Genomic DNA, 23,400 nt, shown 5'->3' on the forward strand with positions numbered 1-23,400 from the left:
CTACTACTACTACTACTACTACTACTACTACTACTACTGCTACTACTACTACTACTACTACTACTACTCCTACTACTCCTACTATGATTACTACTACCACCACCACTACCACCACTCCTCCTCCTCCCACCACCACCACTACTACTTTTAAACATTTTATATAATGCTTTATGGCTTACAAAAAGTTTTCCACATGTTAACTCTCAAAGTACTATGTTGTCTTGTGTTAATGACCTAAATGAGTGATACACTTTCCTAAGTTTGATCTGGTAGATTCTCCTATAGTTCGGGGGTACTAAGTAGTAGCCTCCTAGTTCCCTACAGGAGTTAACATGGCTTTCAACTCAATTCATAGTATCACAAGATCCTAGCGTCAGAGCTAGAAAGCACTTCTGAAGGCATCTAGCTTAAGCCCTTTATTTTACAGATGAGGAACCCAGAGCAGTGAAGTGATTTACCAGAGATTGCATAGGAAATAAACATTTGCAGTGGAATTTGAACCCAGATCCTCTGACTTCAGAGCCAGAGTTATTTCTACTGTTCAGTATATAAAAATAATAATAATGGGCCTACTCTGTGCCAGGCACAGTGCTAGAGGCATGGAGGATAAAAAGAAAAATCAATCAGTTCCTGCTCTCAGGAAGCTAACGTTGCAGACATTCCAAAGAAGACACATGTTTGTGCCTAATGTCTTGGATGAATCATGTTTGATATGTATAGCCCTTGTTCCAATGGGCCTCAGTCACACTGAAAAATTCCATGCTCTCCTTTCTTTCACACATAATTAATTTAAAGATACTAATTGTTTGGAAACTTACCATTCATTCAATTGAATTAGATTGGATCTCATTTTAATTTGGGATTTAAAAACCATTACTCTCTAAAAAAGGATTTATGTGAAAATATTAGTATAACATTTTCTCCTTCCAAAGGTAGACAATAATTTACTAATAGCACTTTGCTGGAAGATAACCCAACTGATTATCATACCTAAAGGTCAGGTCTGGAAAAGGAACTTATCTCTGTGATTAGGAAAATGAAAAGTCATCTGGCTCATGCAGTTAATTTCTGTACCTACCAAGATTTCTTCATGCCTCACAGCTCCAGAAAACCCGTTGGCCCAAGTTTCCTGATGTCAACATTTGGGAGAATGAATGAATATCTTACATCTGCGTGGCTTTCAGATTGTAAAAAGGGAAATCTGATTGGATGACCTTTGTGCTTTAAGTCTAAAAAGAGCTAATCTGAAGAAACTCTGAAGTGATTTAAGTGATTAAAAAATTCCCATAGATCTTATAATCTTTTTTTTAACCAAAGAGAAACCTTCATGATAATTTACAACAAAAATGCAAAATACACTGACAGTGGTCACATGAAATAATGCCCAGAAGAATGGGCACAATTCTCTACAGCAACCTCTTAACTGGCTTGAAATATGCCTGAAATATGCCAATTCCTTTGAAGACCCCTAGATTTTTATGATTCATAAGCCACAGAATACAAAAAGTTGGATCCCCGTTTCCCCTCCCCTCAGTCAGATTAAAAAACAAAACAAAAGACTGACGAGGTCAGAGTCCTTCCCAAACACCAGCATTTTGCTGCTTCTCAAGAAAGACTGCTTGAATGTCACTTTTCTACTCAAAAGCTTGAGTAGGCTCTCATTACCTAGAAAATAAAATTTCACCTCCTGATGCTGACATTCAAGGCCTATACAACTTGATCCCAAGCTACATGACCGCTCTTGTCTCGGTGTCAGGTAGTCTCAATTCCAGCCAAATCAGTCTAATCTCCATCACTCATTCACGGCCAGTCCTCTCCTATTTCCGTGTCTTATTTCACGCTTTCCCTCAGGACTACATGACCTCAATGTCTATTTAAGTGCCTATAATGGGCCAGGTCCTGCTGGGTGGGAGGGATGTAAAGAAATAAGGAAGCCCTGGGGAAGATTCCATTCATCAGAGAATCTGCTGCTTTTCTTCAAGGGTTCAAAGAATGAATGTGTAGATACACATTCAGCCCACAATTCTTTCCTGAGCTCCAGGCCCACAGCAGCAGATAATGCTGACCAGCACCAGCTAGATGCCCCGAGAGCATCTCAAACTCCACGTGTACAAAAGAGAATTGATTATTTCCCCCCTAACCTCACCCTTTCTTCCTATCTTCCCTCTTTCAGGTAAGGACTGACCCTTCCTTCCTTTTAGTCACTGAGGGTCACCCTTTACTTTTCCTCTCATTCCCCTTTTCCAATCATTTGCAAATCTTTTCCCTTCTACCCCTGCAACATCTTTTATTTCTGTGTCCTTCTCTCCAATCACAAGCCACCATCCTGGTTTGGACCCCTCATGGCCTTCCAACCAGACGACTGCAAGTGCTTCCCAAGTAACTTCCTGTCTCTCTCCTTTCCGGCTGCCAAAATGATCTTCCTAGATCCTGCAACCATGCTACTTTCTTACTCAAGAAGCTTCAGGGGCTCATTATTGTCTTGGAATAATATGCAAACTCCTTTAATTGGTATTTAAAGCCTTTCACAATCTGGAAACTAGGAAAATGTGTCCTGAAGACGAATCCTGAATATTGGACTAGAACAGGAAAGAGAAAAATCATTCCTCCAAGTCATCCCCTTCGTTCAGGACCAGCTGCTGCAATCTTTCCAAAGAGCTTACCCTTTGCTCTTCAGTGAAATGAAATCTTTTGGATTGTCCAGGGAACGAAGCTGCTTTCTGACTATGGGCCCTAATGTGGATCATTGAGGCCTGATTGCACTTTGAGGGCTAAGATACTCAAGGAAATGGTCAGTGTTCTCTGGGCTTAATTGGCATATAGGAGGGATTTGGGAAAAGGATATTAGCAAGCTGAATCCTCATCATAAAAAACAAAAGTCCCTCTGGGCTCCTCTCCCTGAAATCCCCTTTTATTAAGAAGAGGATGTTGGAAATAAGTGGTGGCAAAGATGGTGGGAATGTGGAGATCTTTCCTCCAAAGTGCCCGGTGCCTGAACATGTTTACAAAAGGTCAAGATTTCAAAGACTAGAGGTTTAGGAAGTTTGGGGGCTCTCACTGTGCACTGCAGAAATCTCATGACTCTAAGAGGCATTTAAGCATTAAGAGGCATTAAGACTTTAGCAAGCCACATGAACCACAGGACTGACTGGTGCAGCCTTGTGTAGATTGGGACACATCAGACTAGCCCTATTTTCAAAAACGCCGGACAAGCCAGGTCCCTTGGCATGCCAAAACACAAAAAAGATCTTTCTCTACCGAGTAATGTGAGAGACCAAAACATTGCCATTGAGAAGACATAATGGAGTGCTCCTCAGAAGGATGATGTCATCTTCCCCATGAGAATGGAGGCTTTTTGAGGGCAGGGGCTTTCTTGTTTCATTGTATCCTCAGCACTTAACATAGTGCCTGGAACATAAGTGCTCAAGAAATGCCTATTCCTTCTTTCCTTCATTCCTTCATTCATTCACTCCTTGTAACATGACAAAACAGGTTAGCCCCATCCTTCAGAGAACAGAAGTCCTGTCAAATACATAATAATGTTGCTTCACTGATATACTCCTGCATTACGGAGGGGTTTTATACCAGACACTGTAAATCTACCCTTACTGAATCCCAGAATCCCAGAGGGCACCTAGCCTTCTGTATAACAGCCATCCAAGTGGCCTCTGGTGAGGTTCCCACTCTCATCCTCTAAAGGGCAGATTTAATGGTTAGGAAGTTCTTCCTTCAGGTGAAGTTTCCAAACCCAAAATACTTAAGAAGAGTCACATTTGTTAGCAAATCATATATGCTATCTCATCTGAGCCTCAGAAGAAACTGAGACTCCAAGTGCTTTTTGCTCAGACTCAACTATCTGGCAGTGTTATTGACGTGGTTTGAAGCCATGCCTCCCTGATTCCAATTTCCAAGCTCCAAACATGAAGCCTGACCACTTCTGAACCCCTTTCCCCCAGTCATCCAAGTTCTGCCCTCAGTTGCTAAGCAGAACAGGTCCAGTTGTCCATCACATTCTTGTCCCCACTAAATCTTTTCCCAGTTAAACATATCTGGGTCCTTTCCCTAAGTTATAGAGAAATGAGATGGGAGAGTCTGAAGCCATAATTCCATAGGTGGAAGGCAAACCTTTCTATCAGACAGATTGAAAAGTCCTCTGTACCAGAAGTCTTCAGAGTTGAGGAGCACAGAGACATTAAGTGACATGCCTAAGGTCATACAGATCAGAAGGATCTGAGGCCAGATTCATACTTTGGATTGGAAGACTGTAGTAAGTCTTCCTGACTCTAGGTCCGGTGATCTATCTAATGTGCCACCTAGGCGCCAGATACATATGTGTATGTGTGCAATACATATGCAATAATACACCAATGTACATACTTGCACATGTACATACATACACATGTGTACATATGTGCAGCATGGAGTCGTAGAGACTGACCTTGGAGCGGCACGCAGCCCTGACCTCAAGTCTCATCTCTGACACATCCAGACTGTGTGTGTGTGATCCTGGGCAAATAACTTCATGTTTGAGTGCCCACTCACCTTTCCACCTGATTTTTGGGGCTCTGTGGATGAAAGATTACTTGTTTATTTGAAGGGGTTTTATGTTGAACCAGTGAAAGCCCAGGTCTAGACCAAAAATACATGTACATTTATGAACACAGACATACCAGTTGCTATGGAGCAGTGAGCACTAATATGTTTTCCCTTGGACTCAGGACTGCCTTGACAATGTCTTCATTTTTCCCACTTTATATTTTAAAAACAGAAGCCCAGGTTGGATAATTAAAAGCAATCAAGTGAAGCTTTAACATGTCTCCAAGGTAAAGTTCCTGTCAAGTGTAATTTTCTACAAAGAAAATTTATCTTACGAGGTTTGTTATTCTAGTTCAGGATGGGTGAGCATGCTCAGAAAAAAAATGGAATTGAGATCCTAAGCTTGGAGCTCTGGAGGTGAAAGGGACCTCAGAGGCTTCATATTGCAGATGGGGAAACTGAGGCTGAGGAAGTACAGTGACTTCTTCAAGATCACACATGTTATAAACATCAGTCATGGGATTTGAACCCAGGTTCTTTGACTTCAGAGAGATAGCATGTTGTAGTAGAAGGGATGTATGTCTTAGAGTCAGGAATCTTGGGTTCAAACCCTCCTTTTACCAACCAGTTGTATGATTGTGGGCACTTCATCTTACAGACTTGCTATGAAGCTCTAATGAGATGATCTATGTATGTATGTATGTATGTATGTATCTATCTATTTCTCTCTCTCTATAGCTTTCTCTACCATTTAAGGTATTATTTATATATATGGTATGAGCTATTCCATAATTTTTCATAAACGTGAAAGATTACCTAGTGTTGTCACCTTCTCAGAGCATCCCATCAGCTGACATTTCTGTAGGGTTTTAAGGCTCATAAAGCATATAGGATCATAATGTCATAGCTCTTGAGGGAATCTGGTCCAAACTTCTCATTTTAAATATAAGGAAACTAAGTCTCAAAGAGGTAGACTTGGCTTTGCTCTAGATGGAAGAACTAGTTGCATTGGGTAGAACTTTCCAAAATGTAAATTTAGATTGGATATAAGAACACACATCTTAATAACCAGAGATATCCCAGGGGGAAATGAGGCATGGGGCTCTACGTCATTGGAGATCTCTAAGCAAAGAATCAATGCTCATTTGTCAGGAATGCCATTGATATGGACTTTGTTCAGGTGTGTGTTAAGCTAAATGACCCTTCTGAAATCCCCTCCAACTCTGAGGTTCTATGATTGGTTGGTTGGTTAGTGGTTGTCCGTCTTTCTTGACCAAAATGACACCACTACGTTGGGGTCAAGGTACTATGTGTCCAACTGTGATGAATCAGATGGATAGGAGCCTGGAAGGCTCTACCACAGGTCAGGCACAAATAGTTCACATGAATATTTGGAGTGGGGATGTCTCGTGTCCTTCGAGTTACTGAAATTCCTCTTCACTCATAGAGCACAGCTCCTTCTTTGATGTGAGCATGCCATGCTGGACAGTTCAGTGCCAGTGTCTTGCACATCCCACAATATCGTTCTAAGAAATATTCCAAACAGAATTATTTCCAGTTAAGCCAAACTTTATGGTCCATCTCTTGAGCAGTTTGACTAAGAGACTCAAAATGACTCTGCTTATCCACACCAGGCACAACCTTCCTTACTGGTTTAACTGCCACAGATAGTGAATCATTTTCAGGATCATTCTGTTATCAGGAATCCACAGAAACTGCTCTACTTTTGCCGAGAGGTCATGGATTTTCACAAATTAAGCCTCAGGAGTTCACTCCAAATGTCTATTAAATTGAAATATTCCAGTTATTTCCTCTCTGACCTTCTTAGTACCCAAGAAGTTTTCAGAAACATAAAACATATTTCTTTTTACATTTGAATCATATATATCATGTAAGTTGTGCTGGAGGACAAGTCTAGCTTTTTTTTTGGGTGGATGGATAGTCAGAGTACAGAGGAGACAACTTTTGAGTAGTCTACCCTTCCAGGTCTGAGTCCCAATCCACTCTCTATCCTATCCTAGTCTAGCCTATCCTATCCTATCCTACAAATACTTAGTCAATTTGGTACAGCAGAAATAGTCCTGGATAAGCAATCAGAGGACCTGAGTTCAAATTTCTTTTACACTACTTTTTACCTGTGAATCCTTGGGCAAGTTATTAAATCTCTCTCTTGACCTCACTTTCCTCTTCTGTGACATGAAGTGATTGGATTACAAAACCTTTAAAGTCCTACGTAGCTCTAAGTTTTGATTCTTGAGATTTCTTAAGTGACTTCTAAGTGAAAGGCAATGGGGCATAGTTGATATTGGCAGCTAGGTGGTGCAGTGGCTAGAGTATGAGAACTGGAGTCAAGAAGACCAGAATTCAAATCCAGCCTCAGCCATTTACTAGCTACATGACTTTGGGCAAAACACTTAACCTCTGTCTGCCTCAGTCTCCTCATTTATGAAATGATGATAGTAAGAGCAATTACCTTCTAGGTGTTGTTGTGAGGATAAAATGAGATAATATTAAAAAGTTCTGTGTAAATCTTAAATCACTGTATAAATGCTAGCTATTATTATTATTATTAATTATTAGTTATCATCGTCATCTTTATCATTAGCTATTGTAGAGTGTCAGCCTTGAAGATCAGAAGCCCTGGTCTCTTCAAGAATGACCTCAGACACATAGCAGCTGTGTAATGTCAGGGGATTTCCTTAACCACTTGGTATCAGATCTCTCAGACAATAAATTACATCTGGGTAACTAATCTGTGATTTACATTGTTAGAGGGAATTTCCACAGTTGGAATTTTCTAGACGTTTATGAAATTGTAGGACTTGATCATCCTCCTAAATCTCTCTTGGTCTCTGTCTCTGTATGTTTCGGTCTCTGTCTCTCTGTATCTCTGTCTCTGTCTCTGTCTCTGTCTCTCTCTCTGTCTCTGTCTCTCTCTCCCTCCCCCAAATCCCTGAGTATTCCCTGATCTCAAAAAGTTTTTAATCTAATGTTGGGGAGGTAGGAAGTTCAGGGAGTGGTGGTGACACAAACTTGAAGGAAATTTTCCTTTTGAAAATTAACATGGGTGCAGTTACAATCCCAAGCATTCAGGCAGCAGGTCACTCTCCTTGTGCCTTGCGATCTTGGGAAAGCCCAGAAAAGCCTAGGAAAGTGTGGGGAGGGTGATGTGTGCTTAAGAGTTAGAAGGGCAGAGATGACTGACAGTCAGGACGATGCGAGAATACGTTGTTAACTTGCTTGGCTGACTAATGAAGCTGTGGCACAGTTCGCTTCTCCCCTAGGGGGTGTAATTCACCTAGTTTTGGCTTGCTTCAATTCCGGGACTGCTCAGTCCTGAAATTAGCATGACAACCCTGCCTAGCTCAGGGTTGCCAGCTTGGTCAGCTTTTAACAAATGCTGATATGAGTCAAATTTTGCAAGTATCTGCTAGACTACAAACTCCTTCAGGGCAGGAAGCAGATCTTTGTGTCTTATACAAGGCAGAGGTTCCAAGTTGCCCAGAGTTGAATTGCACTAAGCCATAGCCAGAAGAAATATTAAGCAAGAGAAGGGAAGGTCCGCGGGTTAATACTCCAGCAAAGGCTTCCAAACAAAGCAGTTTTTCTATAGGGAACTGATAAGTGATGCCTAGTTTTACACACCCTACATGTGGTCGGTTACATCCAAAATGGCCCAAACTGATGTGTTCAACTTGTTCTGTATATGAGCCTCCTTCAAGTGCCCTGCTGACCTGCAGGGAATGGTGTATACATCCAGAGAACTGATGCATTAGGTAATAGCGATAGGCTAAGCCAACTGATTTCTGACCCTCATTTTTTACCTACTCTCATTTCAATTGACTTCATCTAATTGAATGATTGCTTTATTTTCTGGTAATTTGGGGGTCAGCCGATAGAGTGCCAGTCAGAAAGACTCCACATCCTAGTTGTGTGAACTTGGGCAAATCACTTAACCCCATTTACCTCAGTTTCCTCAGTTGTAAAAAGAACCGGAGAAGGAAATGGCAAACCACTCCAGTATCTTTGCTGAGAAAACCCAAAATGGGGTCAGAGAGATTGGACATGACTGAAACAATTGAACAACTACAAATTTTGGGGGGGCAAAGGAAAACAGTCAATATTGACTAGAGTTTGATCTCACGGAATTCATTTACTGCTATATCTAATTTTACACCAGAGAAAAATTTTTAACAACAAGAAACACTAACACATGTCTATAAGGTTTTAAGGTTTGGAAAGCATTTTCTTCAAAACAATCCTGAGAGGCAGCTCCTGAAGATATAATATGCTCATTTTACAAGTGAGGAAACAGAAGCTGAAATGCCACCGAATGACTTGACCAGAGTCACATAGGCAGAGAGCAAGTCGTGAAAGAGATCAGTAAATAGAAATTCCATATGAGGACAAAAGTACAGCTTGCTATTGAAAAGAATAGTGACTTACTTATGAAGGAATGAGTCTTCTTAAAAGTTAAAAAAGAATGATCACCTAATTGATCTTTTTATTTTGAAAACCTTGATTTTTCCATATTGTTTGCCTAAGTCAGAATATTATGCCTTTATCTTAAATTAACTCATAAACTGCTTCTCTTTCAACAAGTGTAGATACCGATTCTTTTCCTTGTCCCACACGCACACACACACACCGATTATTTTCAGCAGTGTACAGGCACAAAACTGTTGTCAGCCTGAGTGCATTGATATGATACCGGGCTGTATAATTTACATTTGGAATTTAATTTCGCTTCATGTTTTATCCTGTATCAAGTATTAAATCATTACACAATTCTTGGAAGGCTCAGTAACTTTGTCAGTGTTCAGAATTCCAGCCAAAGCCAAGCACAACCAATCTGTGAAATAGAGGAGTTCTAGGAGTGTCCTGAGGCTTGGAGAGGTTAAGTGATTTGTCCAGGGTCACACAGTCAGTATCTGAGAGAAATGATTGTTAATAACCAATGATTTGGGGAGATTCTGATTTCCCCCTTTTTCTTAGAGCCTCATTTCAAGACCTCAGTCTCTGAAGTTTGAGCTAACTTTCTTCTCTATCCAGATCCCACCCAGATGGGGTAGCTATTGTGTTCTACTCATGTGGGGAGGGGGTAAATTATTTGAATAGATTGCCCACTGACTGGGGGTAACTTAAGAAGCACATGATATAATCAAAGTTCAGGTCCAGCCCCTCATTGTGATATTCATTCTCTCATTAATTGTTAACCAATCAGAGTTGATTGCCAACCTGGGCAACACCCACTCTTTGAAGGACATAAAAATTGTAATCACACCACCATGAGGGTCTTTGGTCTAAGAGAGAGATGGACAAGTGACCATCCTTTAATTAATAACATACTAGCCTTCTTAGTAAGATGATTAAATTACCCAGAAATTAGGTCTCTCAAACCTTTTTAAATGCCACATATCAGAGGAGATCTCTCCAACTCCAAGCCCATAACTCTATCTATTACATCACAGTCATCATAAATCATAGAAGCAGTAGAGGAACACATTTGTTTTTGTTTTGTTTGTTTTTTTTCTTCTGAGGCGCTGACATTATTTCCACAGCTTCAAAAATGTTCTGATTAAAAAGAAAAATCAGTAGAGCTGCTAGTACAAGTATTTCAACTTACAAGAAAATATGAAGTCTCCCTGCAAGGTTAAAGAAGAAAAAAAAAGTAGAAGAGAGTAGAAAAAAATAATATTCTAGTTTAAAACATCTTTGCATATTTATATCAAAAAATAAAAATAAGAAAAAAAATTCTGGCATGTATGTAGTATTTTAAGATTTACAAAGTACTTTAAAATATTATCTCATTTTATTCTCAAAACAACCCTGGGAGGAAGGTGCTATTATTATACCCATTATAGAGATGAGGAAACTGACACAGGCTTAATGATTTGTCTCAGCTCACGCTGCTAGTAGTGTCTAAGGCTGAATTTGAACTCAGGCCTTCTTGACCCAGGGCTCTGTATCCACTGCAGCCCCTTAGCTGCCTCTTTTAGGTTCTCTGCCAGGTACCCAGCAGAGCAAAGTGGTATGTATAGCAATAAACAGAAGGGTGACTAGAATGAAGATAGTCACAAAGTCTTAAGTCAGTCTTTTCCACCAGAAATTAAAGTGAAATCCACTGGGAAGTCTAATTTTTATACAGTACAGCAAGAAAAGACAAAGTAAGTAAAAAAAAATTGAAGAAAGATAAAATGGACTAAAGTCATCCTCAAATTAAAATGGATAAAATTGGGAAAAGAAAAGCATCATTATGTGACATTTGTCATCAGTGTCCTCTGCACAGATGCACTCTCTCATATTAGGTTCTAATGTAAGGAGGTAATTTTAAAAAATGCCCATAATATGATTTTGACATCTCCCTTTCGGGAGCCTGAACAATTATTTCTTAGTAATCTCTTCCAATGCTCTTAAGCCCCAAGTGAAACCAAGATAGTGATATTAACAAATCCGTAGAAATTGGTTTCAAAATCATCCAATATATTTTACTGAATAAATTCTGACTCACTTACAGAGGTGACAGTGACCTTATTCCCATCACTCAGTACTCTTGCTTGTTCAAATACAAAATGTTTTTTTTTTTCCCCAGTATCTTTCCCAAGAAGCACGTTCACAAACACAAATTGAGTCTTTGTGGCTACATACGTGCCTATGCACATATGATACTGCCTTTTAAAAATTGATTAACTCCTGCCTAATCAACACCGATTTCACTCCTTTTTTCTTCTGGAATGTACTTCCATGTGTCATAGACTCTTGGGGCAACTGAAACTCTACCATTCCCTAAGCAAAAATAGTTCTGGCTTTGAACTAAGACTTATCTACAGGCTAGTGAAAAGATTGTAGAGTCGGTTTTTAAAAATCAGTCAATCTTCCAGATGTTTGGATTACATGACATTCAATGCCTGAGTTGAATGAAGTGATGGAGATTTTGACTGGGATGACTGGTTTGTTGGGTTTTGTCATGTCTGTTTAAAATCACACAACCAAGAGTCTTGTGCAGGTCTTTCAGAGAATCCAGACTTTAGCATTAAAGACAAAGATGATTTTCTCTTACAAAAAGCCAAATTACTTCAAGTCAAATCTAGTTTTTGTTAAGTTAAGAAAATTCAGTAGGTTTTTATCTTAAACTAATTATCCGTAAGAGTTTAGACAGGCTAGATGAAATCCATTTTGACTGTATATGTATGTATCTATGTTTGCATCTATCAATCATCTATCTCTGTCTCTTTGTCTCTATTTTCTATGTATCTATCAATGTATCTCTCTCTCTCTGTGTAGCTCTTTCTCTCATCTCTCATCTCGCTATCTCTTCCCTTCTGTCTCCATCTTTGTATCTATGTCTCAATCCATGTATATATATATATGTCTCTATTTACCTAGTGACCATGTGGGCATTCACCTACCTCATATCATTCATTCTGGGAATTGCTAAAGATGTACTTGTGATGGCACCATTTAAAATAAGGACCTTAAGAATTCTCTTGTGGAAGAAAAGATTTTCTCTAGAAGTTACAAATTCTTGTAGAATAATTTACTATCTCACACATCATAATTTCTGAAAATAATGTTCATGGGGTGAAGTATTTTATTTAATTTGCTTTGCATTATTTATATTAGATTGTAGATCAATCATTTACCCCCCGATAAATATATATATATAGACATACATACATATATGTGTGTATATGTCTTTATTAATATATGTGTTTATTTTTACCCACCAACACATCAATATAAATAGCTCCTGTTCATGGAGCGAGGCCCTCAGTAATTTATCAGTCACACTGACTAATATTTACCATAGCCTGTATATTGCTTTTTTCTTCTTCACGACTCCCTGTGGTGCTCAGCAGGATTATTCCCATAATTTATTCCTCTCTTTCAGAAATGTTGCTTTTTTTTATAATTTTGATAAATGACATTCTTAATGTCTTGAGATTGCCCACCAATGTTAAATGAGATTGAGATGAATGCTAACTTACTTTGCTTTGGCCTCTGCATCTTCATAGGCCTTGTTAGAAACATCGTCCAAGCCTCCGATCAAGTGCTTGAAAGAGCTGAAGAAACAAAAAGACAAGGATCAGGAAACAAACCCTAGGAGGAGATGTGCATCCATGCAGTGATGGAGACTGGGATCAGCAATCTCCTTGGTGGAAGGAAATCCCAGGTAAAGCAACGCCCTCCACCGATGCAGGCAAGCACCCCTTGGCAACTGGTGACTTTGAGAGCTGCCTGGGGGCACCGAGAGGTTAGGCGACTTATCCAGGATCAAATAGCCAATATGTACTGGAGGCAGGATTTCCTGGCTTATCCACGAGGCCACACTGCCTCTTCTATAGGATGTAAAGAATAGCATATTTCACATAAAGATATAGATCTATAATGTGTATGCACATGTAGTTTATAGATGTACATAAGAGTATATTTTAATATAATATGGATCTATGTGTACATATATATCGCATAACAGTATATTTCAGATGCAGATTTATATATATATACACATACATACACACACACACACACACACACACATATATATATATATATACACACACACACACACACATAATGTATAGAATAACAGAGATAGGTAACATTTATATAGCACTCACTACATGCCAGGCAATTTGATAAACACTTCTTATCCCGTGTGATCCTCATGACAACCCTGGGAGGTAGCTGTTATTATTGTCTTCATTTTACAGGGGAGCAGGCTGAGGCAAACAGAGGTGAAGGGGCCTGCCCTGGGTTACACAGCTAGTCAATTTTGAGGTTACACTTGAAGTCAGATTTTCCTGACTCCAGACCCAGTGATCTATCTTCTATGCCACCAGCTGCTCCTAGTATATTTTATGTATGAATACAGATGGGCTAATATGCAGGTTACATGTGTGTACATATGGACTATATGATTTATATGTTTATGTTATATATGTATATAATATTATACTTAAGCATCTATATATGCATTTATCAATAGAGTATTTCAGATACACATTCGGTTGACATAAAAATATGGAAATAATAGTACATTTTAGATATATATGTGTGTGTATATGTGATAATAACAGTACATTTCAGATATAGATGTAGGTATCTTTAAGGTTTGCAGAACATTTTCTCACACTGCATTTCTATAAGGCCCTGCAAGGTAGTTTCTTAGAAGCACAACGTACTTTTAAATCCTCCTAAGAAGTATTAGGCTAACAAAAGCTTATCTGTAGGTAAATGTATTTGCATGTGAAAAGGAATCCTTAGAAAGTGACCATTATGTGAATAAGATGTTGGAAAATCACGTTTTATTACTAGATAAAACTTAGGTTTTTAAATGATTTTGACTGGCAGGATCATAGCTGGGTGTGTGACCCAGTAACACAGTTTTTAAGAACCCTCTTCGGGCAGCCTCAGACAGACACCTCCTGGCTCGATCGCCACTTCATAGGTGTAAAAGCAATTCCCAGGGAGGGTTTACCACAGCAAGGAGGCAAATGTGCTGCGGCTTAGAGTGTTGGGACACTGAAAGGGGACATACCCGGCCCAAGGTCACACAGCCCAGAGGTGTCTGGTGGGGCTGAAAGTCAAGTGTGTTGGCTTCCAAGGTCAACTTTTTATGTATGATGCCAAGCTGTCTCTTGTAAAGTACGTATGTGTATGTAAATAGACATAGACAAACATATGTATGTGTATATGTCTTAGTGAAAGACTTAGTGAGGTTTTAATCTTTAGTAACTGTAGATGTATAGATGCTACAAACTTTTAAAAAATAACATTTGAAAGACTAATTATTAAAATCTTAAAATATTTATATATTTCTTATAAAAGTTCAACATAATCACCATCTTCTGATATATATTGCATAAGCTGATAATTGAACTTTGTAAAAATTTTTGTCGGCTGATGTTCCGTGACTGAAAGGCCTCTGTTTGTAGGTCCAGTCTTAGGAAGACCAAAGAAAGGGGTATGGATACATGCATTTTGGTTTTGATGAGACTCCATAAGAAAAAATCCAGGGAAATAGCTCAGAAGATCGTCATGCCAAATAAAAGAACTTCCCCTCCTCATCCACTGATCTGACAGTGTCATCAGAAACTAACGCAAATGGAGTTCATAATGGCAGGTTGATTATGCAAAACTCACAAAAAATAAATGTAAACTACATTTAAATAAATAAAGTTTCAAAGAATTTTTTGTAAGTTTGAGGCATTTATAATTCTGAAGCTATTAAAGCTTAAAACCAAACTGAGACTTTGGGACACCATACACATATACACACACAAACACATGCACACACACACACATATACACACACGATACATATGTAAAATTAGTATATTTCAGACATAGGTTGATTACATATTTATATAGTACAGTAATATATTTCATAAATAGATATAGAGGTAAGTTTGCATCTCTCTGATTGTATATTTCAGATATAGAACTGTTACAGACATAACTATATATGCATATAATTATAATAGATTTTATGTATAGATATAAGTATTTTTAAGGTTTGCAGAGCACTGTATTTGCTCTCATTTAATCCATATCGTGAACCTATGAGAGAGTACTATGTTCACATTAGGAATCTGGATTTCAACGATGTGGCAAACTCCTGGCGTGAGAATGCCCTTCCCCTAGCACAGATTGTAACCCTAGTCTACAACTTAATAGCTTGGTTTCTTTAGGCACTAAGAAGCTGCTCAGGATCCCACAGCTCTAAGGGTCAGGGGTAGTCTTTGAGCTTGGCTCCTCCTGGCTTCAAGCCCAGCAGCCTAACCACTGTGATCTGCTTTCTATGCAGATACTACTCCATTATGGTCCCCATTTTACAGATGAGGAAACTAGAGAGGTGAAATTAATTGTGTGCTAATTAGTGTGCTATTCCTAGGAAGGCGGTAAGATGGGTAGGGCATGTCACCTTTCTTTGCATCCCCAACATGCAGCAGAGTGCCTGGCACACAGTAAGTGCTTAATAAATTCTTGTTGCTATCATTGTTGATAATGATAAGCAGGATTGTAGATTCAGTAAAATCAGTAAGATGGAAGAATGATCCTGGATTCCCCCCTTTATGCTAGGTCAATCTATCATCAGATATTTATTAAGCACTTACTGTACGCCAGGCCCTATGCTAAATCTAGGGATGGCTACAAAAACAAAAGTAATGCTCCCTCCGTGGGAACTTACATTTTATCGAGGCAGATATGTACACAAAAACATATCCATATATAAAATACACAAAATCAATACAAGATCATTTGGGCAGTGAGGGTGCTAGGACCATGTCAAAAGGCCCACTCATTTGTTCCCCAACACTGATTTTGCACACGTGTGGATTTTAAGAGGGAATATTCCCTTGAGGGCACAGTCCCTGGTCTCAAGGAACTTTATTCTGCCGAGGAGGACATGATATTCCCACAAGAGGTAAGGAGGGAGAAGAATGAAGAAAGGCATGCAAAGGCATCCGAGGAGTGAGAGAACGCTGCTAGCTGGAGCAGCCGGGAAGATGGAGGATGGGTTCTTCCAACCCTGGCATCCTCAGCTTGCTGCCAATGGCTTTGCTAAATCCCTTTGTCCTCCCCCGAGAGTTAGAAATCCAATTCTCCCAGGGGGTGAGTGAGGCATGCTCTGCTAGTGGGGCCCACAGCCCTTCGGGAGGCTGATTTCATTCCCTTGTGCCCTAATGACAGTTATTAGTGCACCGAAGCGAGCATCGGCTACATTAGAGACTCCTAGCGGCTCCCAAGCACACTGCGGGATGCTTAAGGCTGCTGTCACCAGATTCTTGGCTCACTGGGAAAGCATCCTTGCTGAGGAAAACTGACCATAAGTTTCTAATGGAAATGGGGAGAGGAGGGTCTAGAGAAATGAGAACTCTCTCATTTTAAATTGTAAAGTTTCCTGCTTTGTAAATATGTAAACAATGTTAACAATTCTGTCCCATAAATGAAAGGGGGAAAGTTACTATAGCTGAGATTTGTAGAGTGATTTAAAGTTTACAAGACCACCTATCTACCTGTACGTTCTCATTCGATCTAAAAGACAATCATGTGAGGTAATAGGTATTGCCATCCTCATTTTATAGATGCAGAATTGAGCCTCAGAGAGGTTAAGTGATTTGTGCAGAGTCTCACAGACACTGTGTCAGTAACAGGATTCGAATGCAGTACTCTTGGACTCCATTCAGTCTCACCCTCTATTAGGGAGGTCAGGCTGCCGCTCACGTAAATACCATTTATGGTATTACTGAAATTTCATTTTGGTGGTGGTGGAGACAGTCAGTCAATAAGCATTTATTAAGTGCTTATGATTTGCAAAGCACTGGGCACACAAAGAAAGCTCTGTCCTCAAGGAGTTTCCATTCTGTTGGGGAAAACAATGTATAAAATAACTAGGTACATCCTAGATATACAAAGAATGGATGGAAGGTCACCTGAGAGGGGAAGGTACTATTACCATGGGGACCAGGAAAGCCTTAATGTAAAAAGAGAGATCTGAGCTAGGTCTTTTTGGAAGTCAAGGATCCTAAAAAGAACAGACAAGGAGGGAAACATGAGACATAAACACAAGGCATGAGGGACAACCAGCGCAAAGGTATAGAGATGGGAGATGAAGCTTCTTCTTTGGTCCCATAATTTTCCCGTACCTTGTTTAAACTTAGAATTTTGAGGATCAGATGTCAAATGAGCCAATGCTGTTATGTGGGACTGTGAGATGGAAACAGAAGAGTTGGAAAAAAAAAACTATAGAAATCTTCTAGTCCCCAAATGCTACATTTTACATCTGGGGAAACTGAGTCCCAGAGAAGCGAAGTGACCCATCCTTAGTCTCTCAGCTAGTTACTAGCAGAGTCTGAAATTGAATTTTGCTACTTAGCCCAGTGCTCTCCTCATTCACTTCAAGGCCCTTCTTTATACAAGAAAACATAATTTGTTATGAAAAGGTTACTGTCTTAAATAAGCTGATTTCCATCCCCAGATGAAGAATAATAACCTCTATATGACCGCACATGCATTTTCTTCAAACTGTCCTGTGATTCAGTGCCTCAGAGATATTTAAAAGTCACAGGAAATAAGGAAAGTGAGTTCAGGAAAGTCTGTTGCTCTGCTGGTGGAGACTGACATGGGAGCTGGCTTCAGAGGGTTGGTGAGTTCCAAAAAAGCAACAAAAGAAATCTCCCACCAGCTTCTTATTGGCAGCCAGACTTCCTGACTTACAGTTTTTGGCTGAGGCCACTAGGCTATGCTAGAACTCTACAGATGCCCTCTGGGAAATCCCTGTTGGAAATGATTAATAGAAAAAGCACACACATGTCCGTGAAAAGGAGGCCTCCGCACAGATACAGAAGAAAGAACCTTGTCACTGGGGAAACTCTTGAAAGATGCCAACATCAGATTGTAAACTTTTGATAAGCCTACCAGGGATGACAATTCCAGCTGAATCCTTGTGGTTGGCTATATTGGGCCTTTGAAAAACCAGCCTGAAACAGTAGGAACCAACAAGGCTGGAAGAAATAACCCCTTTATAAGGATGGAATTAGCAAGACCCCCCTTAAAATGGGATCTTATTAGCCCTTCAAAAAATGTCTGTATTTCTTCACTCTCCATTTTGTTTTATAATCACTTCTGCCCATGCCTCTAATTTCCACAGCTCCTTGGGGGCTGGGATGATTTCTTTTGTCACCTAGGGACAAGCACAGAGATTATATTCTCACCAGCCAAATGTAAACTCCCTGAGGGCAGGGACTGCCATGTTTTATTTGTACACCTCCACCATTTAACACTGGGCAGGCACATGGGAAACCTGTATAAAACGTTTATTGAGAGTCTCCTCCACGCGAGACCACCACTAAAATGAGATTTTAATTACACTATATCCCTTCAGGGGGAGAAAAGTGTCTTAGACCATGTCTCCACATTCTGGGATTTGGAGTCTTTCCTCTTATCTCCTTGGTTAAATAAATATTATGTGGTTTGGGATGGGGGGATGGGTGAAAGTAAAGGGAGAGCCCCCAGAAAAGGAAGAGGAGAGAGCACAGGAAAGGAGAGAACAGGTAACGGAACCTGAATGGTCACATGGAGTAGGGAGTAAGTGAAAGCAGCAGCAGCAGCAATGAGCAGAGCACTTTGGGAAGAATGATTTAATCATTCCCCTCCTCAAACTCGTGTCCCTGGGGACAGGGAGAAGTGAAAGGCAAAAGTGGAATGACCAAGAGGGGAAGATTGAGACACACATTTTGGACATGACCAACATGGGAATTTGTGTTCCTTGACTATATATGCTTGTGACAAGGGTTTAGTTTTTTCTTTTTTCTTTTTTTCTTTTCCCTCAATGTTGAGGATAGGTGGAAGGAAGAGAAAATAGATTTCCATCAATTAAAAAAAAAGTTGTTAAATTTAAAATCAAGTGGCAAGCTATAAGACTGCTTATTACAATTCTGCTGCTTGCCCATGGATCTGGGAGGCTAAGAAATAGCAGATTTTTAGGGAATGTGATGAAGGGATGGATTCCATCACCTTCTCTTATCTTACTTCAGCTGGACAGACTCGAACTGGCTTCTAAGTGGGTCCTCTTGTTAAAGATTCTGCCTCATTTTATTTTTTATCTATACCTTTGATTGATCATGCTGTGCACTTTTCCTTGGGTCCTTTTGTTTGTGATGTGAAAGCACTGGACAGCTCTGGGGGAGACGGTGACCTTTCCTAGCCCCCAGTCCATTGTTAGAAGGGATTCCCTTTCTGACTGGGAACATCACTAGGAGCTGTTGGCTTGTTTAATGACTCCATTCCTTCACAAGCACAGAATTAATATGAACCTGGAACTTCAAAATCAGCCTAACCTGTTGTTTTTCTTATAAAAGTCAGGCTGATTATCTATTTATTTATTTATTTTTATGTTGAGGGGTATGTGTGCTTTTTTTTACCCTTGTTGTGTGTGTGTGTGTGTGTGTGTGTGTGTGTGTGTACAAGGACATGGAATAACTTTTAAATATCTTCTTGTGAAAATAACTGCTACTGATATTGGTACAACCCATTTAATTAATTTGTTTCCAAGTTTTTGTGAAGTATTTAACAATCCATATAATTTTATTCAGCAAGGATTTATTTATTAATAAATAAATTATAAATATATAAATATAATATTTATATTAATAATATATAAATATATAATAATTATATATAAATAATAAAACAAGCCTACCATGAGTTAGCCATTGTGCTAGATGGTAGGAATTCAAAGACAAAAAACAAAGTTTTTACAGCTTTTCAGGCCCTTGGTTGCAGTGGTTTGGTGGACAAGGGGGGGGGAAGAGGAGGGTGACACAACAAGTGTGGCATTATTTACTTATATAAAGTGTGTCTGTCTAAATGGTGCTATGGATTGGGGACTCTGGCTTTGGAGTCAGGAAGACCTGCCTTTGATTCTGCCTCAGATACTCAGTAGCTGTGCCACCCTGGGCAATTCACATAACCTCTCTTCTCCTCAGTTTCCTTATCTGTAAAATGGGGAAAATAATAGCACCTATCTTACAGGGTTGTTGTGATAGTGAAATGATACACACACACACACACACACACACACATATCTATATATACACACAAATAATTTTATTATACGCACATGTGTGTATATATTATATGTGTGTATTATATATAGTATATATATGTATACACATACATATATGTAAAACCTTAAGGTGCTATGTGAATGCTAGCTATTGTTATTACAAGATTAGTAGAAGGTAATATTAGGAGGGGGGACACTAAGAGGTAATATATGAATACAACATATGAAAAGTATGGATTTGTTCATTTTAGGGAAATTATAGTCTGTGAGAGGAATTACAGGAAATCTGTTTGGAAAGATAAGGGGTCTTCAGATTATGAAGAGCTTTGAAGGGCAAGCGGAGAAGTTTGTATTCTTATCCTGTATTTGTATTTTATTTATGGAGTCTGTTAGCTCCATAGAACATGAATTAGAGACAGGGGAGATGGAAAGCAGGAAGACTATTGGAAAAGTATATCTAGATGAAAGGTGATGGCAGATCTGAACCATTAAAGTACTAAGATCAAGAGCCAACTTGGACAAGTGTCTGGGAGCTGGCCAGAGGAGGCCACTTATGGCAGGTAAGGAAGGGCCACTGGCTGCAGGGAGACCTTGGTTAGAAGGTATTGAAATATTATTGTAAACTGAAGTTGGCTTGGGCAATTTTATCTAACCTACGCTTATATTTCTAAAGGGAAAATAATAAGTTTCAAATATAATTGAATAAAGTGGTCACTTACATCATTTCTTAGCTGGTAATTGCAATTGTAGAGAGAAAAAGAACAATTCTAATTAAGAAAAAGTATTTAGATATAGAAAGCATTTTGTGAACCATAAAGTGGCATATACATACTAGTTATTAATTATTACTCTGATCTGATTCTTAAATACTAGCTACATATTTATTTGAATTCAACTACACTACTACTACTACTACTACTACTACTACTACTATCACCACCACCACCGCCACCACCACCACCATCACCACTAGCTAACATTTCTATAGCACTTGATGTGATAATATAAATATTATCTCACTTGACCCTCACAACAACCCTATAGAAGTGATGAAGTAGGGAAAGGGTAGATTTGATAACCACCAAGGTCCTTTACAGATATAAAATTCCACAATTTTTCTGAAAAAAAAATGGTTGCTGAATGAATAACAGAATGGTTTAATGGAAGCAGGCTTAGAATGGGATTAGGAGGTAGTGAGTTCAAATTCCAGCTCTGTCATTTCCTATTTGCATAAACTTGGGTGAATTCCTGGGCCTCTGTCTCCCCCTCTATAAAATGAAGGGACTATACTATGTGAATCCCTGCGGTCCCTTCTGGCTGTTACTGTATGACATAGGGAACTACGTGGTGCTTTTTATTTGGTTTTTCTCTTGTGAATCCTACCCACTCTTTTAGTCAATAACCCTTACTTAGGTAACAATCTCAAAAAAAAAAAAGGAACAAAGAATCTTTTCAAATAAGAACCTGGCCTATTCTTTCCTCCTCTGTTCCTAAATCCTAAATTCCTGTAACCTAAACTTTTACAATTCCAGACATTTAGGAATGAGCAGAATTTCACTAAGATCCAAGGGACAGTCAAGTTTGCCCATTCAAAGTCTAGTAAAAGAGTAATTTAGAACATTTTGATAAATATAATTCAAGGTCTTAACAGAATTGATCACTCTTGGATCAAGGCTGAAGTAATGAGTTGTCTCCTTTTTTCTTCTTGCAGACACTCCTAGGGAAGCCTGCCATCCGTTCGACCTTCTAAAGCAGACATTTCCTTCCAAAGTATTCACCTAAGCACCAGGATGACTTTTAAAATATTTATTTACATGCTGTGACATTTCTTCATTAATGAAGGGTAAGCCTTATAAAAAATCTGAGAGAGCAGACTGAACACGCCTTGCAAATTTCAGCAATAATTATAACTGAACACATGGGTCTAATTCACTATGTTGTGACTTATCAATCATAAGAGAAATGAAGAAAAAAAGCAAAAACATTAATTTCCATTGATATAATAATCTTAAAATTTGTAGCAGGGCTGGCTGCTGCTTGATTAGAAACAACTGAAGTAAAATCATTATTATTTGAGATTGATATGGCACTTTAAGGTTTGCACAGTCCTTGGCATACAGTATCTCATTTTGGCCTTAAAAAAAACCCTCTAAGTTATGTAATACAAATTTTATTATTGTTGCTGTTGTTGTTGTCATATCTGACTCTTTTTACCTCATTTGGGGTTTTCTTGGCAGAGATACTGAAGTGGTTTGCCATTTCCTTCTCCGGCAAATTTTACAGATGAGAAAACTGAGGCAAACAGGGTGAAATGTCTTGCCCAGGGCCACACAGCTAGTAAGCATTTCAGGCCAGATTTGAACTCAGAAAGATGAGTCTTCCTGACTCTAGGCCTGGCACTCTATCTACTGTGCCACCAAGTTGTTCCTACAAGTTTATGAGAACTATTTTATTTTATTTATGTATTTATTTATTTATTTTGCCTTTTTGGTGAGGCAATCAGGGTTAAGTGACTTGTCCAGGGTCACACAGCTATTAAGTGTCAAATGTGTGAGGCTGGATTTGAATTCAGGTCCTCCTGGCTCCAAGGCCAGAACTCGATCTACTACATCACCTAGCTGCCCCCTATTAGCCCTACTTTAAAATCTAGGAAACTTACAATTTCATTAGACACTCCTACAAGAGCTTTGTTTATGTCTATTCTGTAGGGTTGGGGCCAATGATCAAACAGTTTGAGGGGTCTTCTGCCTCAAAGTATTGTCTAAAAAGCAGAGGCGAATATTATTTCCCTACATCTTGGTATCTTTACATCACTCTCAGAAAAGCATCATTTATAAACAGCAGCAAAAAACAAGAGAAAACTGTTGGGTTTCAAAGCCGTCTGCATCCAGGTTGGTAAAAAGCAACAGGAATTTCCATTAAGAAATCGGAGTTAAAAGGGGCCATTCTGTCATTCCAGGAAATCTCTGTGCTGAAGAACCTTATGGTTGCTGGACTCAGCAGGCAGCAATTCTTGTTATTAAGATGTTTGCATGATTAAGCCCAAACTCTTTTCTGAAGGGAGCTGATTACTCAGTGGTATGTCTAGAAGATGGGTAATTTGGTTTGCTAGTTGTGAGATGAGGCTTCAATTAGAGAGAAACACTGATGAAAACAGGCTTGTTGGAGCTGAGTAGCCCCAACATTGGAGTCAGAACCAATGAACATCCCGGCTCCTGTCCCGCTGCCTTTCTATTGCCCTTCCCCTGGGTCTTGAGCACGTCTCCCCAGCCTCTGTCTCTTAGAATTCC

The 23,400-nt window shown here is 39.2% G+C and overlaps 1 protein-coding gene across 1 annotated transcript in view; it reads right to left on the reverse strand.

Annotated features, from left to right (window-relative positions):
• Positions 1 to 23,400, reverse strand: part of PRKG1 (protein kinase cGMP-dependent 1) — a 1,334,778-nt gene that overhangs the window by 121,354 nt on the left and 1,190,024 nt on the right. The window contains exon 9 of the mRNA XM_027840670.1: positions 12,525 to 12,599. Within this exon, the coding sequence (XP_027696471.1) occupies positions 12,525 to 12,599 (75 nt within the window). The remainder of the gene's footprint in view (positions 1 to 12,524; positions 12,600 to 23,400) is intronic.

This window comes from Vombatus ursinus, unplaced genomic scaffold (genome assembly GCF_900497805.2).
Source record: "Vombatus ursinus unplaced genomic scaffold, bare-nosed wombat genome assembly UNPS02014847.1, whole genome shotgun sequence".
Lineage (NCBI taxonomy): Eukaryota > Metazoa > Chordata > Mammalia > Diprotodontia > Vombatidae > Vombatus > Vombatus ursinus.